This window comes from Bos mutus, chromosome 3 (assembly GCF_027580195.1).
Source record: "Bos mutus isolate GX-2022 chromosome 3, NWIPB_WYAK_1.1, whole genome shotgun sequence".
Taxonomy (NCBI): domain Eukaryota; kingdom Metazoa; phylum Chordata; class Mammalia; order Artiodactyla; family Bovidae; genus Bos; species Bos mutus.
The window spans coordinates 47,535,778-47,551,828 of NC_091619.1; the positions used below are offsets into that span (position 1 = coordinate 47,535,778).

Sequence of the window (16,051 nt, forward strand, 5' to 3'; positions counted from 1 at the left end):
ACAATTTGCCAAAATGCACCTCTTTGGCCTCAGGCTAGTTTTAGGCTGATTATTTTTAAGAAACAGAAGTGTCAGGAAGCCTTTCTTGTTTGCCTTCCCCTTAGCTACCTAAAGAATTTACAAAAAAGGGCCTGCTCCCAGGACAGAGCTCTGACCACATATATCTGCAAAGCACATGGGCCAAATGTGCTGAGCGAATCAGATATCAGAGTCCACTCTGAGTCCACTCTAAGTCTGGGCCACAAGGCCCAACAAACATTTGTTTACCAAACATTTACTTTTCCGTCTTCATGTAAATTGCTTGTCTCCCCTGTAAAGCCCCAAACCACTACCCCTAACACCCTCTTCTGTTTTTAGCTGAAGATGGTCTTTAAGATGAGGGCTTTGGCCATTTTGGAGAATTACTAAGTTCTCCAGGGTCTCTCCCATGTATATATGTTATTAAAATTTTGTTTCATTTTCTCCTGTTAATCTGTCTCATGTCAATTTAATTCTTAGATCAGCCAGAAAAACCCAGGAGAGTACAGGAAAATTTCTTCCTCTCTAGCAACAGCAACAAGATATGAAGGATTACCTTCCATATCATAGAACTGTCAATCTCTACCTATGCTATTAAAATTTGCCCCGTTCCAAAGACATCAGTTATAAAGGATACTAAAATTAAGCACATCAAGGATCATAACAAGTCTCTTTGAGACTCTATTTTAGCAGAAGTGTACATGAATCTAAACACACTTTGGAAGAGTCAAAATGGAAAAGACAAACTTACAATGTAGCTTTAGTAGCAGGTTAAAGAAACGTGTTACTTTTTCAAATCAAATTGTTTTATATTACGAATTCACAGTATCTTAGAACTTTAAGTTTGACCAAATATCAAATATCTCATGCACAGCAGAAGCTCAAAAACATTCAGGAGAAAGTTAACAATTAACTTTTTTTAATTTTTAGAGCAGAGAAAGGTTTATTGCAAGGTCAAGCAAGGAGAATGGGTGGCTCGTGCTCAAAACCCCTGACCTCAACAATTAACTTTAAAACAACTGCTTTAGAACCCATGAGTGTTATGTTAAGAATATAACGAGAAATGGAATATTTCCTGTCATATCAGTAAACAAAGGATGTCACAGTCATCAGCAACTGAAGCCACCACAGATGGTTAAGCTGCTGAGCCCTGAGGGTACTCAGGAAGGAAAGAATACCTGCCATCTAGCAGCCATCAGACTGCAGCTGCTCCCTCAATGAGCTCTGAGGAAAGGAGGCTCAGGATGTGAAAGCAGAACACTGGCCCCAGATAGATGAGGTGCATGTTAAAGGAATGATGAATTTCTGTGAGCCCAGACTCTTGCATTTTCCCATACATAGAAAAGAGCTAAATTCCTTAACTTGGGAATATTTGGTTTTCTTTAAGTAACAATAACCTCTTGATGTTCAGACTACCTGCCCTTTGCTGCAAAACTTCTCTAGAACCTGGCTCCTCCCCTCGCCTCCTTGGAGCAGTTCTCTCTGGGCCACTGGAGATGCTGTCTCCCAGGTTTGAAGTCCTAAAAATTCCCACTGAATAAAACATAACTCTCAGCTTTTAGGTTGGGAGTAATTTTTTAAGTCCACAATAAGGAGATCCTTGTACTATTCTTGCAACACCTCTGCAAGTTTAAATTACAGGAAAATAATATGCTTCTTAAAACTCTTAAAATTTTTTGTTTCTTACTTTTTCTACATCTCGTAACTAAATTTTAAAACTGAATACCTAACAAGTTGATTACTCTGGCAGAATTATAAGCTGGCTCATGCTACACAATAATTTCCTCTTATCTATCATCACCAATTAATGCACCACCTACTCTTAGTCTAGTCAAGGCTATGATTTTTCCAGTAGTCATGTATGGATGTCAGAGTTGGACTATAAAGAAAGCTGAGTGCTGAAGAATTGATGCTTCTGAACTGTGGTGTTGGAGAAGACTCTTCAGAGTCCCTTGGACTGCAAGGAGATCCAACCAGTCCATCCTAAAGGAGATCAGTCCTGGTGTTCATTGGAAGGACTGATGTTAAGGCTGAAACTCCAATACTTTGCCCACCTGATGCGAAGAGCTGACTCATTGGAAAAGACCCTGATGCTGGGAAAGATTGAGGGCAGGAGGAGAAGGGGATGACAGAGGATGAGATGGTTGGATGGCATCACCGATTCAATGGACATGAGTTTGAGTAAACTCTGGGAGTTGGTGATGGACAGGGAGGCCTGGTGTGTTGCAGTTCATGGGGTCGCAAAGAGTCGGACACGACTGAGTGACTGAACTGAACTACTCTTAGTAATGCATTTTCTCTAGAGCATTCAGTCTTTGAGAAAATTAAACTAAGCATCTATTTAATTAAAGTTGGAAATCCCTAGTTTAGAAAATTAAAAATTATTCTTTTAGGTTACAAAAACATGAAATCACAAAATCTGAATAAAAGGGAAAAACCTTTTAAAAATAATCTTCTATACTATACCATGATTGTGCAGGGTTCTTTATATGTATCATGTGACATATTCTACATACATATCTAATATAATGTTCACAGTGGATGTAACCTGTTATTTTTGCCACAGGTAATTAATAACACTATAGTTAGGAAGCCTATTTTTATTAATAGATATGGCAGTTAAATAATAAGTAAAGCCAAAGGAAAAATATATAAAATTCTATAGTTTGTAAAAGGACATATAAGTCTTCTCTATATTAATTATACAAAGGACTCAAATTACTTGTGCACAAAGCTCACAGAAAGAGAAATTAGCAATGAAACTGATCTAGCTAAAGTTGATGTGCTAGCAGCAATAAACAAATACTTCAATTATATTAATGCTTTACTTCTCAGGATTCTTTAGATTTCTTAGGATTCTTTAGAAGATTTCTCACTGGGACACACACACACAAACTGGCCAGACTCTCCCTACAAATCCCCTTCAGGGACACCAGACAATCAACAATCCCACAACTTGGCTTCTGACAAGTTAAATATGAACACATAGCCAAGAGTGACTGCTTGAGGAAAGCTCTAACATGAATGACAAAGATCAGAATAACAAAGGACAGTGAAAGTCAAAGACTTGAAAGAATGACTACCACCAAAAATGAACATTCATACAAAAAGACAATACTTGGAAATAAAACAAAAATTCACTGGATGATAAAAGAAATCTCCTCGAATATACAATAAAATGTCAGAGATGTATATAGAAGAGAAATTACAGTCAGATGATCAGTCCAGGAAGTCCAACACTCAACTAGTAAGAATTCCAGAAAAAGTAAAGAAAAAAAAAATGGAGAGGAAGAACTTTTTTAAAAACACAAGAAATTACTTTGGAATGAAGAATGAGACTGAAAGGGTCACAAAGACAAGGAATGCAAAAAAAAATTCACACTAACATTCAGTGAAATGCCTAAACCCTAGCAATACAGAATCAATAATAAAGAAATAATAAAGCTTCCAAAGGGGGTAAAAGCAGATCTGCTACTAAGGGTGGGCAACCAGCACAGGAATGGGCCTAACATCCAATGTGGAAACTGGATCAGTAGTTTCTAACCTTGGCTACACAGTAGGATCACCTGGGATGCTTCAAAAAAGGAATAACTAATTGAATCAGAATCCCGAGGGGTAGGCCCAGGCATTAGTAGTTCTCAAAATTCCCCAGATGAGTCTAATTATTCTGCAGCCAGGGTTGAGAACCACAGAGCCCTATAGAAGACAATAGGGTGATGCTTTCCACATTCTGACAAAAAGTGATTTCTAATTTAGAATGCATAAATAAAGCTAAATTACCAATCAAGTGTGAGAACAGAAGACTTTATCAGACCTACGAGGTCCCAAAATTTTACTTCCCTTGTAACCTATTCTCAGAAGAAGATTGCATCTGCCAAAAAGACAAAGTAAACTGAGGAAGAGGAAAACCAAAGATCCAGAAGACACGAGTTATTCAATGCAGGAGAGGAAGATGAAAAAAATTCCTAAGATCATGATAAAAGTAAATTCAAACATGACTGCTATTCAGTGGAGCTAAAGCACAATCAATCCTGATGAGAGCAGGAAGACAGAAAACTAACAAGAGGTATGGGGAGGGATGGTAATAGAAATAAAAATCAGTAAGTTATCTGATGTGTTTGGCATATTACAAAATTGAGATTTTAAAGTGTTGACAATACGCTTGAGCTGAATTAGTAAGTAGGCAAAAAATTAATGTACACAAAAACCTGCAGTTTATAAATGGCAGGAAAAACAAAACGTTGTATGTAAAAGAAACTACCAAAGAAGAGCATGTGGCTCAGCTGTAAATAATAATCAAAATTATGTAAACAATAAATTTTGATTGAACAAAAAACTGTGGTACAACATTGAGAGAATGAGCATGGACACACGTAGGACTGTAAGAGAGCTAACTCTCCTCTTCTAAGAGATAAAGAAATACACACATAGTGTCTAAAACTGAAAATCTAGAGACAGCAATGTAAGTATGTTACAAAGAAATGCAGACAAAGTAAGAGATGAAACAGTAAAAACAGAAGGCAGGTGGCTCCAGGAATCACAGAGGATCGATGGCTTTGTGATTAAGTTCTGTAAGGTTATTTGATATTAAACTATATTCATGTTTTACTTCTTAAGCTATCCATACATTATCTTGATTAAAATAAAAAGCCATGGGGCTAACCAAAGGATTCAGGGAATCCTGAATTGAATACTGGCATCTATACCCCATTGACTACCCTGCCAGGCTCCTCTGTTCACGGAATTCTCCAGGCAAAAATACTGGAATAGGTAGCCCATTCCCTTTTCCAGGAGATCTTCGCAACCCAGGGATTGAACCCAAGTCTCCTTCACTGCAGGTGGATTCTTTACCATCTGAGCCACTAGGAAAGCCCCGGGACACCCATACACGTATTCTAAGGCATGTGGAATTTACACATTCAGAGATCTGTGGTTGGGGCCTTACTCCCATGCAGACAACCTTCTTAGTTTTCCTAGAGACAGGAGTCAGAAAATATCTGCATAAAACATTCTTCCTCTCCTACAAATCCTCTTAAATCAGGAATCAAGGATGTCAAAGAAAAAAAAAACCTTCAAAATTTGGAAGCATTTAAAAATTTTAAGTACTGTCATTTAAAAAGTTATCTTAAATGTTTTAAGAAATTTTCTGATAAAATACTACATGCCAAGAAACAAAATTTCAAGAAAAAATTTTTTACTGACATTCAAATTGGTATTATCACAAGGAATAAACCCTTCATTTACAGATAAAAGTTAATATCACAACTGTTATTTTTGTTTTTAAATTCAAAGTCATCTATTACAGCAATTAATAATATAATATGTACGAAGACTATAAAAAATATACACAAAGCACTAACTTCAGAAACTGAAGGAAATGCCTTATAATTTTTGTTTAATAAACATTCACAACATTATTCCCTGAAATGCTTTGATATTTTCCTCACATTATCTCATTAATATCAGACATCCAATTTGGTGACTTAAGTTTCCATTACAGAATTTAATATACAGCACATCCCTTTTTTTTTTTTTTTTTTGGCCATGTCACACAGCACGTAGGATCTTAGTTCCCAACCAGGAACCAGATCACTGGCCCTGCAGTGGAATCACAGAGTCTTAACCACTGGACCACCAGGGTGTCCCATAATTTTCCATTTACTTGTCTCTGACCCTCTATAAACTGCCAGCTCTGCTAGGGTCTCTCCTGTTCACTAACAGGTACATCCTTATCTCTGCCTATGGCACAAGGGAGACAATCAATCAATATCTACTAAATAAATGAACAAAGACATAATCTGACTTATGTTATTTATACCTAATTAGAATCTATTTCTTGCTTAAGATAATGCTTAAATATGACACAAGTTAGTATTTCATACAAAAAAGGAGGAAGATGAAAAGTACCTTTCAATGAGCGTCCCATTTTGAATCATCCAAACGTCACAGAATGTTCGAGACACCAGCATAACAGCAATAAGTATCAAGTAACCTGTCTAAAATAAACCAGGTAGAGTAAATTAATTAAGTGCATTTTAGAAAGTTAAAAGAAACATTACTTTGATAAAGATTTTTGGTTTCTAAATTCAAAGCTTTACTCTACCTTTACTGTAGTTGGCTGACATTTTACTGATAGGTAATTTTTTTTAGTATAAATTTATTTAATTGGAGGTTAATTACAGTATTGTATTGGTTCTGCCATACATCAATATAATTTTGAAAGAAGTTTAAATATATATTTCAAATGGAAAAGGCCTTGTAGATCAGTTAATCTTTTTCATCCAGAATTAAAAAGTGCTTCCAGCTCAAGATGGTGGAGTAGAAGGATGTGCCCTCATCTCCTCCTGCGAGAACACCAAAATCACAAGTAGCTGTTGAACAACCATCGGCAGGAGGATGATAGAACCTACCAAAAAAAGGCACCCCACGTCCAAAGACAAAGGAGAAACTGTAGCAAGATGGTAGGAGGGGCACCACAATCGTGATAAAATCAAAGCCCATACCCGCCAAGTGGGTGATCCATAAACTGGAGAAAAATACCAAAAGAAGTTCTCCCACTGTTGTGAAGGTTCTGAACCCCACGTCAGGCTTCCCAGCCTGGGGATCTAACAAAGGGATTAGGAATCCCCAGGGTATCTGACCTTGATGGCCAGTGGTATTTGATCACAAGACTTCCACAGGACTGCGGGAAACAGAGATTCCAGTCTTGGGAACGTGAACGTGAAGTCGCTCAGTCGTGTCCGACTCTCTGCGACCACATGGACTGTAGCCTACCCGGCTCCTCTGTCCATGGGATTTTCCAGGCAATAGTACTGGAGTGGATTGCCATTTCCTTCTCCAAGGGATCTTCCCAACCCAGGGATCGAACCCGGGTCTCCCGCATCGTAGACAGGCGCTTTACCGTCTGAGCCACCAGGGAAGTCTAGGGAGGGCACAAACAAAACTTTGCACACACCAAGACTTATATGCAGAGTACATCATGAGAAATGCTGGACTGGATGCAGCACAAGCTGGAACCAAGATTGCCAGGAGAAATATCAATAACCTCAGATATGCAGATGACACCACCCTTATGGCAGAAAGCAAAGAACTAAAGAGCCTTTTGATGAAAGTGAAAGGGGAGAGTGAAAAAGTTGGCTTAAAGTTCCAAATTCAGAAAACAAAGATCATGGTATCCGGTCCCATCACTTCATGGGAAATACATGGGGAAACAGTGTAAATAGTGGCAGACTTTATTTTCTTGGGCTCCAAAATCACTGCAGATGGTGACTGCAGCCATGAAATTAAAAGACGCTTACTCCTTGGAAGGAAAGTTATGACCAACCTAGACAGCATATTAAAAAGCAGAGACATTACTTTGCCAGCAAAGGTCCGTCTAGTCAAGGCTGTGGTTTTTCCTGTGGTCATGTATGGATGTGAGAGTTGGACTATAAAGAAAGCTGAGCACTGAAGAATTGATGCTTTTGAACTGTGGTGTTGGAGAAGACTCTCGAGAGTTCCTTGGACAGCAAGGAGATCAAATCAATCCATCCTAAAGGAAAATCAGTCCTGAATGTTCATTGGAAGGACTGATGCTGAAGCTGAAACTCCAGTACTTTGGACACCTGATGCGAAGAGCTGGCTCATTTGAAAAGACCCTGATGCTGGGAAAGACTGAAGGCGAGAGGAGAAGGGGACAACAGAGGATGAGATGGCTGGATGGCATCACCAACTCAATGGACAGGACTTTGAGTAAATTCCGGGAGTTGGTGATGGACAGGGAGGCCTGGTGTGCTGCAGTCCATGGGGTCGCAAAGAGTCAGACGCGACTGAACTGAATTGAACTGAAGACTCAGAGGAAAGGAGTAGCGATCCCACAGGAGACTGAAACACAAGTCCCTGCTAGTGTTGGGAGGGCTTCCTGCAGAGGCGTGGGTCAGAGGGGTCCCTACAGGGATGGGGGCACTAGGAGGGGACGGTCCCTTTGGTGTAAACCCTCTTGAAGGTCACCGTTAACCAGAATTACATTAAAAAGTGAATCCTAGGCAGGTCAATGATTTGCCTTCACATAATCAATGACAGAAACCAGCAGTATAACCTAGACTACCTAGATTACATTGTACTGTGATTGTCCTATGTTTTGAATATGCGACTCTAATAAAGAAAAATGACAACTACCAACATACAGTTATCAACAAATACTGAAGACTAAAATTTTGCTTAAGTAGAATAAATTTGGTTCAATTTGTTAGGAAAACCTTTAATAGGCAGTGCCCCTGCCCCAGCAGGGCTTTCAATTTAGTTATTAAGGCAAGATTTACACACAACAAGAAAACAGACCAATGTAAGTAAGTATATTTGCATCGCTTCTTGCAGTAAGTGGCAAATTGGAAGGTGTGAAGTAACAAAAGAGGGTTATGACATTAGAAATACATCAAATAAACCAAGTAAACCAAAAAGAGAATGAGGATTATGAGTTAAAAAAAAAACGATTTAATGGAGAATAAAAAATAGATTAAAACCACATGAATTATCATATCCAGCAGAGCTTAAAAAACTACTGCAAGCTTTCAGCTTGAACAAAATATTAAAAACTGTTGTTTAAAGAACATTACTTAAGCAATGCTGGGAGAGATAGATTACTGAGGAGAGATGAGAGACTGAGGTGCTGGTGAGGAGTAACTGTCTTGTGTGCGGGGCAAGAATCTACACTCCAGTCTCTAATTCCCACACACACCCACTCAAAGCCGACCTTAATCTTTCTAAATTGGAAGAATATATACAGCAACAAAGATGCTAACGTCAGAGAGGAGGGGTATGGCAGGGGAAATGTTTGCTGGATAAAGTGTTTGATTTTGAATTTACAGAATTGAGGGGCAAATGCTTCTACGACTTCTGCAATTTTTGCAAACAAATCTTGTTTTCAAAAAAGGTGAAGGTACTAAAAATGTCAAAGACAAGGCAGGGAGTCAAAAACACAGAAGTAACAAATGAATCCATAAGAAAGAAAACAACGTCAAAAAAGAGTCTATGGGACTGAGTTGTGACAGCTGCTCCCCCAACGTTTCCCAGAGTTGGCTGGCAGGAAGGGTACCATCTTCCTACCTGGTCCCACCACCTCAAAGTTAGGTATTAAACTGACAACAGAAGAACCCATTGATTTTTAATAAATGCTCTCGGTAGATGACACTCTAACTATAATGCTAACTTTTAGTTCAGACCTTAAATACAGTCTCACTCCTAAATTAATCATTTGAGGAATAAAGGTAACATTAGACAAAGACAGTTTATATATTCCTTTATTTTATGTACTTTTGCTTAATTTATTCTCAAAATAACTACCAAGTTTATTTGGCTCACTTTAGCAAAATCTAGTAAACTTTTGACTACTGACCATCCAGAAATGTATTTTTGTGCAAAAGATGTCCTTAGAATCACCATAATTCCATTCCTGGGTTTGTAGAATATGTCAGAAACTAAAGATCAACCTGATCTAGGCAGTCCCTCACCTCATGATATAGATGAACTTCCATATATTTATATGCAGTATTTTTATTTATTCCATAATCTCGATCTCTACGTCTAATTATCTGTGATTTCTACTGGAGTTTACTTCACTTTCTTGAACTGGGGTTAAGCTTGGATTTTTCTGTCTCTCAAAGATGATTCATAAAATGGCTCTGTGGCATGGATACACCTTGACAGAACTGGAAGGTTGGCCAAGTTAGGCTGATCTATCCAAAGTCTCACATTCATTTTATATTCAGCAAACCCCTGCTAAAAGGTTAAATGAACGTTAAGCTATAAAGTGATGGAGGGGGAGGGGGACATGTAACACAAATCCTTCCAGTGAAGCTTATATTTTAAATAAAGATTCTTCAAAGTCAGGTAGGTTGTGGAATGAGGAAACAATTAACTATCCCTGAAGATACATGGGGCGCCTTCACAAAGAAGATAGTGAGCATTAAGCTATTTTCAAAACATATTTTTTGTTGTGGGTGTTGTCATAAACATGGTGTCATTAAAAACTGAGAACACAGGGCCTGGCTATAAAACAGCGAAGAATCTTATAAGTAGATAATATTGAAAAGCAAAGCAAAGTCAGGTGGTGATTTACAAGATAAAAGAACCCAAATGTCCTTGTAAGTGTTTCAGAAGGAAAGACTAGTTAGAAAAGAAGACCGATTAAGAGATTACAACAATCTAAGTAATGGAGAACAGTATAAAAGGAAAGTAAGGGACTAATCAAAGAGAAACTCAAGGATACTTGGGGAAAAAAAAACATTTAAAATATAAGGGATGAAGCAGATTTAAAAAGTGCATATCCAACTTTCCTCCACAAAACACATACTGTCGTTCAGTCACTAAGGCGTGTCTATCTCTTTGTGATCCCTGGACTGCAGCACACCAACTTCCCTGCCCTTCACCATCTTCTGGAATTTGCTCAAATGCATGTCCGCTGAATTGGTGATACTATCTAAACACACATTATCTCTATCTAATCAGGAAAAAAACAAATGTTATTACATTACTTTTTAGAGTTTCTTATGGGTAGAGTCAACAAGACACGATGCTAAGTGAGGGGAAGGAGAGCAAGCCCAGTGTACGGAGGAATGTGTCTTTTCTCTGAGAATTACAGTGCTTTAATGTCTTACCCCTTTCTTGATGTCACTAGATTATAAGGCTAATGATTTTTAAAATGTGAAGAGTAGGAAACAATTATGTTTGAAGAAGACAAATTTGGCAGAAAAGATTTTAAAAGGAGAGATTCTTTGAAATGAGGCTAATTGAAAAATACTGTAGTATCTAGGTAAGAATATTCAGAAAGAAAAATTAGCAGACACCAGTGACTAAAAGGATGACAGGTATGTATGGAGAGGAGAAAGAGTCAAAGGTGATAATATTTCCAGTTGTACAAAAGGAGAATAGTAAGGTAATTAAAGATGGAGAACACAGTATTATTTTATTTTTTAATAATTAAAAATAATAAATAGTGACAAAGATAATCTTGATAGAAGGGCAAAGGAAAGAATAATAAAACTTTATTCTGACAACCAGTTCACTTCCTAAAAATAAAGAATTCAGGTATCTTAAAAACATTAAATCAAATATGAAAAAGCAACCTTCAAACATATTTCATATCAATGTTACTTGTTAACATCTTAATGTAATAAAAATATCTTTCTAAATTTAATCTTGTCTTCAATATAATAAAGCAACACCATTTAGGATAGCTGTACTGAAGTACTCCAGTATTTCACATAAAATATAATAAAATAATATTTCACAAGCAATAGAAAATCATTTAAAAACTGGCACTGAACAATAGTGATATTTGACCTGTAGCAGAACAAAGGCTTTATAACTCTGTTGTTCTGACCTCATGTAACCATTAAAGGTGAACAGTGAACAGTTTCATAAAGCAATAATTTCATAAGACTTACCTCTTTACAAAATGTTTTAGGTACCATGATTTTCAGAATTCGCATGAGCCTTGAAAAAAACACCCTGTCCACCACAGCTCGCTCTTTTTTCCCCTCTTTCTACGTTAAAAAAGAAAGAAAGAAAGAAAGCTTTTTAAATAGCTATAACAAATAAGATTTTAAAACCATGTTTCATCTAAGTCAATATAAACAACTATCAAGATGGATACAGTATTTGAAGAATATAGTCCTATACTGTTCTTCATATTCAAACATGCTTTCAAGAAAATAAGATATTACCAAAAACTGAAAAAGGAGGTGATAAGTTCTGAAACTTCAGAAAATATATGGAAAAAGAACACTGCAAACAGAAGAAACAGTACGGGCCATATACCAAGGTGAAAGCCCGTTTAACAACAAAATGGCCAATCTGGCTGGACCTGTGAGCAAGAGACAGCAGTAGAAGATGAGGTCAGAGGACAACTAAGAAATGGTCAGGTACTTACTGTTTGTTCATTATCCACTTCCTGATTAACAACAGAATTTTTAAAAAATCTTGAGCAGGAATTTTCCTTCTATCAAGTACAGGAAACGTTTGGATTCCTAGATTTATCATTTAGCATTTCTAATGTGCACTCTCTTCCTTAAGAATTCAAAGACAGACAAGGTTCCCTTACTCATTCAGTTCACATTCTAGCAGGGGAAACACAGATAAAAATAAACCAATAACCAAGTTATTACAGATAGTCCAGGCAGGGTCAAGACAAAAAGAATGACTTCAGAAAAGTATGAGAAGAAAGATCCCTTTGGGTGAGGGCAGTAAAGCATGGGCAACACCAGGCACAAAACCCAGTTCAGGAATAAAGCTGGTGTGCATGCTGAAGCACGAGATGACAGAGCACAGGAAACAAGGGGAGAGAAGAAGGGGTGGGCAGGGCCCCGAAGAACAGAGCTCTGAAGCCACAGGCAGGATTCAGAGTTCACTGTCAGTGCGGAGGGGAACCACTGAAGACAGTTAAGAGCAGTAAGCCATCCTACTAGTAGTGTTAGTCACGCGGTCGTGTCCAACTCTCTGCGACTCCACGGACTGTAGTCTGCCAGGCTCCTCTCTCCATGGGATTCTCCAGGCAATACTGGAGTGGATTGCCATTCCCTTCTCCAGAGGATCCTCCCAAACTAGGGACTGAACCCAGGTCTCCCGCATTGCAAGCAGATTCTTAACCATCTGAGCTACAGAGACTACTCTCAGACATTTCTTCATTGCCACTGGTCCATGAAAACCTAGATACAAACCACTTGCAAGGATAAGAAAAAAGTGATGTGCACTGGGTATAGTGGACATTATTTACCTTATTAGTTTTGGGCTGTCTGGAAGAACGGGCAGAAGAAACTTATCAGAACTGGCAAGACTCTCCAGAATGACCTCATCCTCAATTTAGCTCTTTTCCCCAACTCCCATAATCTCTGCTCACTTATTTACTAACTACTATGCTCTTGATACTATGCCCATGATAAACAAATAGCCATGGTATAGTAAATTCTATTAAACAAACTTTGCTGTAAATGTGCTTTAATTAAATTAATATCTTATTAAACCTTGTGAGTAGTCTGTAAACTGAATTAAAATAATAAGCTACCATCCACATGTTAGACACTGTACTAAGTGCTTTATATATATAATCCTAATAAACAGTCACTGCATAGCTTACAGAATTGTAGACTAAAACATGAAGGCACTGAATGTGCGGAGTTAGGTCAGAAAGACTAAGACAGAAATAACTGGATAAGAATCAACTTATCATGTACCTTTGATTCCTGCTGGAACAAAGTTCAGGTCTTTCAAAACTTCTAACGGTTATAAACCTCATCCTACTGAGTCACAGGCAAAAGTACACTCCATTCACATGTATATGCATTCATTCATTCAATATTTACCTGGTCCCAGGCGTTGTTCTAAATCATAGGGATACACTAGTGAGCAAAACTTAAAATGCCCTATTCACAGTTGATTCACTCTAGCTAGTCTATTCTCCTCAAGCCAAACTTTACAACTTCAACCTAAATCTCTCCTTTCACACCCCCCTCACAAACTAAGTATAGGAAGAATAAAGAGAAAGCAATATAACATCAACTGCCTTAAAAAGAAAAAGTTAAACTGCCTCCCAACCTCACTTCATCCCACCTGTAGTCAATACCGTCTCCATTTCTAGCTTGAGCCTTAGAATAATTTCAAGATAAAAGGACCACCTCTGATTTAAACAAAGGACTACTATTTCTAGCTGCTCTAAAGAAAGGATCTAGGGCAAACCATGAGGAAGGTTTAAAAAAAAAAGTTATAAGAAAGTAACAATGAAGCACCTGGTATATAATTAGCACTTTACCTGGTGTATAACTTCCCCTCCTCTTTTTCTCCTGTTCCTATTGTCACTGCTCCTATTTCTTATGCTGTCTGAAAGCTGACTTTATTATTCTTGTTAAATTTGAATCCATGAAGGCAACTATATACTTCCTAAAATGAGGAAACACCAGACACCTGGACTGGAGGGCTGACTCAGAAAGGCTGAAGAAATATCAAGGTGCTCTACCATTCCTGACACATAATAAAATTCATACCTGAAACCCATCTAAATACAAATAACTACAGAGACAGTACAGCTCATAAACACTACAAGTCTCTTCTAAGAATTCATTTTAAATTCACAATTGACTTCCCCCACCTATAAACTTCCCAGTAATTTTTTAAAATATTAAAAAACACTTTGATGATATAAATCTTACATGCAAATCATAGGGGGAAAAAAACATTAAAGACCATTTAAGAAGCTAAAGTAATAAGGTGTTCAGAAAAAAAAAAAAAAAAAATATATATATATATATATGTCCCTGACATTCAGGAGGCAACAATGCCAAAGGGCAATGAGATTCTATTGATGTGTCAACCAACTTAGAAAGGTGACATGAACTAGAGTTGACAAAAAAGACAGATGCTTGAAATAGCAAATAAAAGGTCATAGGGTACTGACAAAGTGTAAGCACCTCTGTATATTGTTAGAGAAACTGTAAATCAACTATTATGTTGTATCCATCAAAATGTACAATGTATACTCACTGTCATAGGTAAAACAATCCAGCAAATTTAGTTTCAGAAACTTATCCTAGAGGTATTCCTGCACATGTGCTTAAATACATAAAAAATGAAAAAACTCATATACTGTTTTATAATATTATAAAATTAAAAACCTAAATGTGCATCAATTATGAGATACTATATAAATCATGGCAAATTTATGCAGTGAAGATTCTATACAATTGCAGAAAAGGAAGCAGCTCATATTTATACAAGACAATACTACAGAGTGGTTAAATTAACTAGGTCTATATGGATCTTAAAAAAACAATATGCTGAAAAAAAGTAGAACAATAAATACAATGATTTGATTTATAAAAGTTTCCAATAAGCAAAATAATTCTACCCATAGTGTTTATGGAGCTATACACATACCTCAAAAGGATAAAAATATGCATGGGAATGCTAAATGCCAAACCCAGCACAGAGTTACCTTTACATATTTTGAATTTTATATCCTGTGTATTACATCAAAATTAAAAGAATTAATATTTTAAAGTCAACACTTTTTATACTCTTCTCTAAAATTTTTTCTCCTTAAATCTCATGTCTTATGAAAATTATCTCATCTCAACCCATCCTACCAAAGACTAAAATTTTCAATGAAAAAAATTCTAATTGCTTCCCCTCATAAGAGACACATTCACTGTAGAAAAACTAGAAAACTCTGACATGCAAAAACAGAGCCTATACCTACCATTTAGAGAAGTCAACTATTAACATTTGGCACGTATCTTACCATTATGTCCGTGTGTGCACTTCTTATAAATTTTACAAATGTGGTACCAATATGTACACTGTCTTAAACCTTTTTTTGCCAACCATTTGTTCTAAAACTAAATTTATCTTGCTTATACTATACAAGTAGCAAACAAGTAGATGTTTTTTAGAATATACAAAAAATAGGAAGAATTTAAAATGTGTGAACAAATACTGATGTACTGAATAGTTTCAGTCATGTCCTAAAACTTGCAGATATGGTGGTATACAGAGAGTGATATAACTAAGATAACTAAGCTTTGAAGACTCAGGTATAACTTACATATGAGAGACTATGAAGATGGAAATAATAAGATAAGCATAAAATGTCCCATTTTTTAGACTATGGAAACTAAAGAGCAGCAATTTGATATCAATATCCAGGATATGCAGAGAACAGATATTAATATGAGGGCTCAGGAAGACCCAAGAGACTCTAATCACAAGAAGCCAGCAGAAGTTTACTAGGAATGAGTCACATCAAACCCTTCTAATTTTGTTGTTTGACAAGAATATCGTACTAGTATATTAGCTGACATAAGCTCCATGATGGTAGGAACTTTTCTAACTGCTATACACACAAAACCAGACCAATGCCAATCAATACATGGTGACAGAATGACTCAATAAAAGGAATTTGATATTTCTTATAAAACTATCGTGGCCTTAATGGAGAAATACAGACCAGATTTTGTGACAGTTGGATATAGTCACAGCTAAATAAACTGTAACCAAAAAAACAAAA

The 16,051-nt window shown here is 36.9% G+C and overlaps 1 protein-coding gene across 1 annotated transcript in view; it reads right to left on the bottom strand.

Annotated features, from left to right (window-relative positions):
- Window positions 1-16,051, bottom strand: part of ABCD3 (ATP binding cassette subfamily D member 3) — an 82,362-nt gene that overhangs the window by 34,956 nt on the left and 31,355 nt on the right. The window contains exons 3-4 of the mRNA XM_005908707.3: window positions 11,442-11,540; window positions 5,926-6,014 (exon numbers count right to left, since the gene is read on the bottom strand). Of these exons, the coding sequence (XP_005908769.1) occupies window positions 5,926-6,014; window positions 11,442-11,540 (188 nt within the window). The remainder of the gene's footprint in view (window positions 1-5,925; window positions 6,015-11,441; window positions 11,541-16,051) is intronic.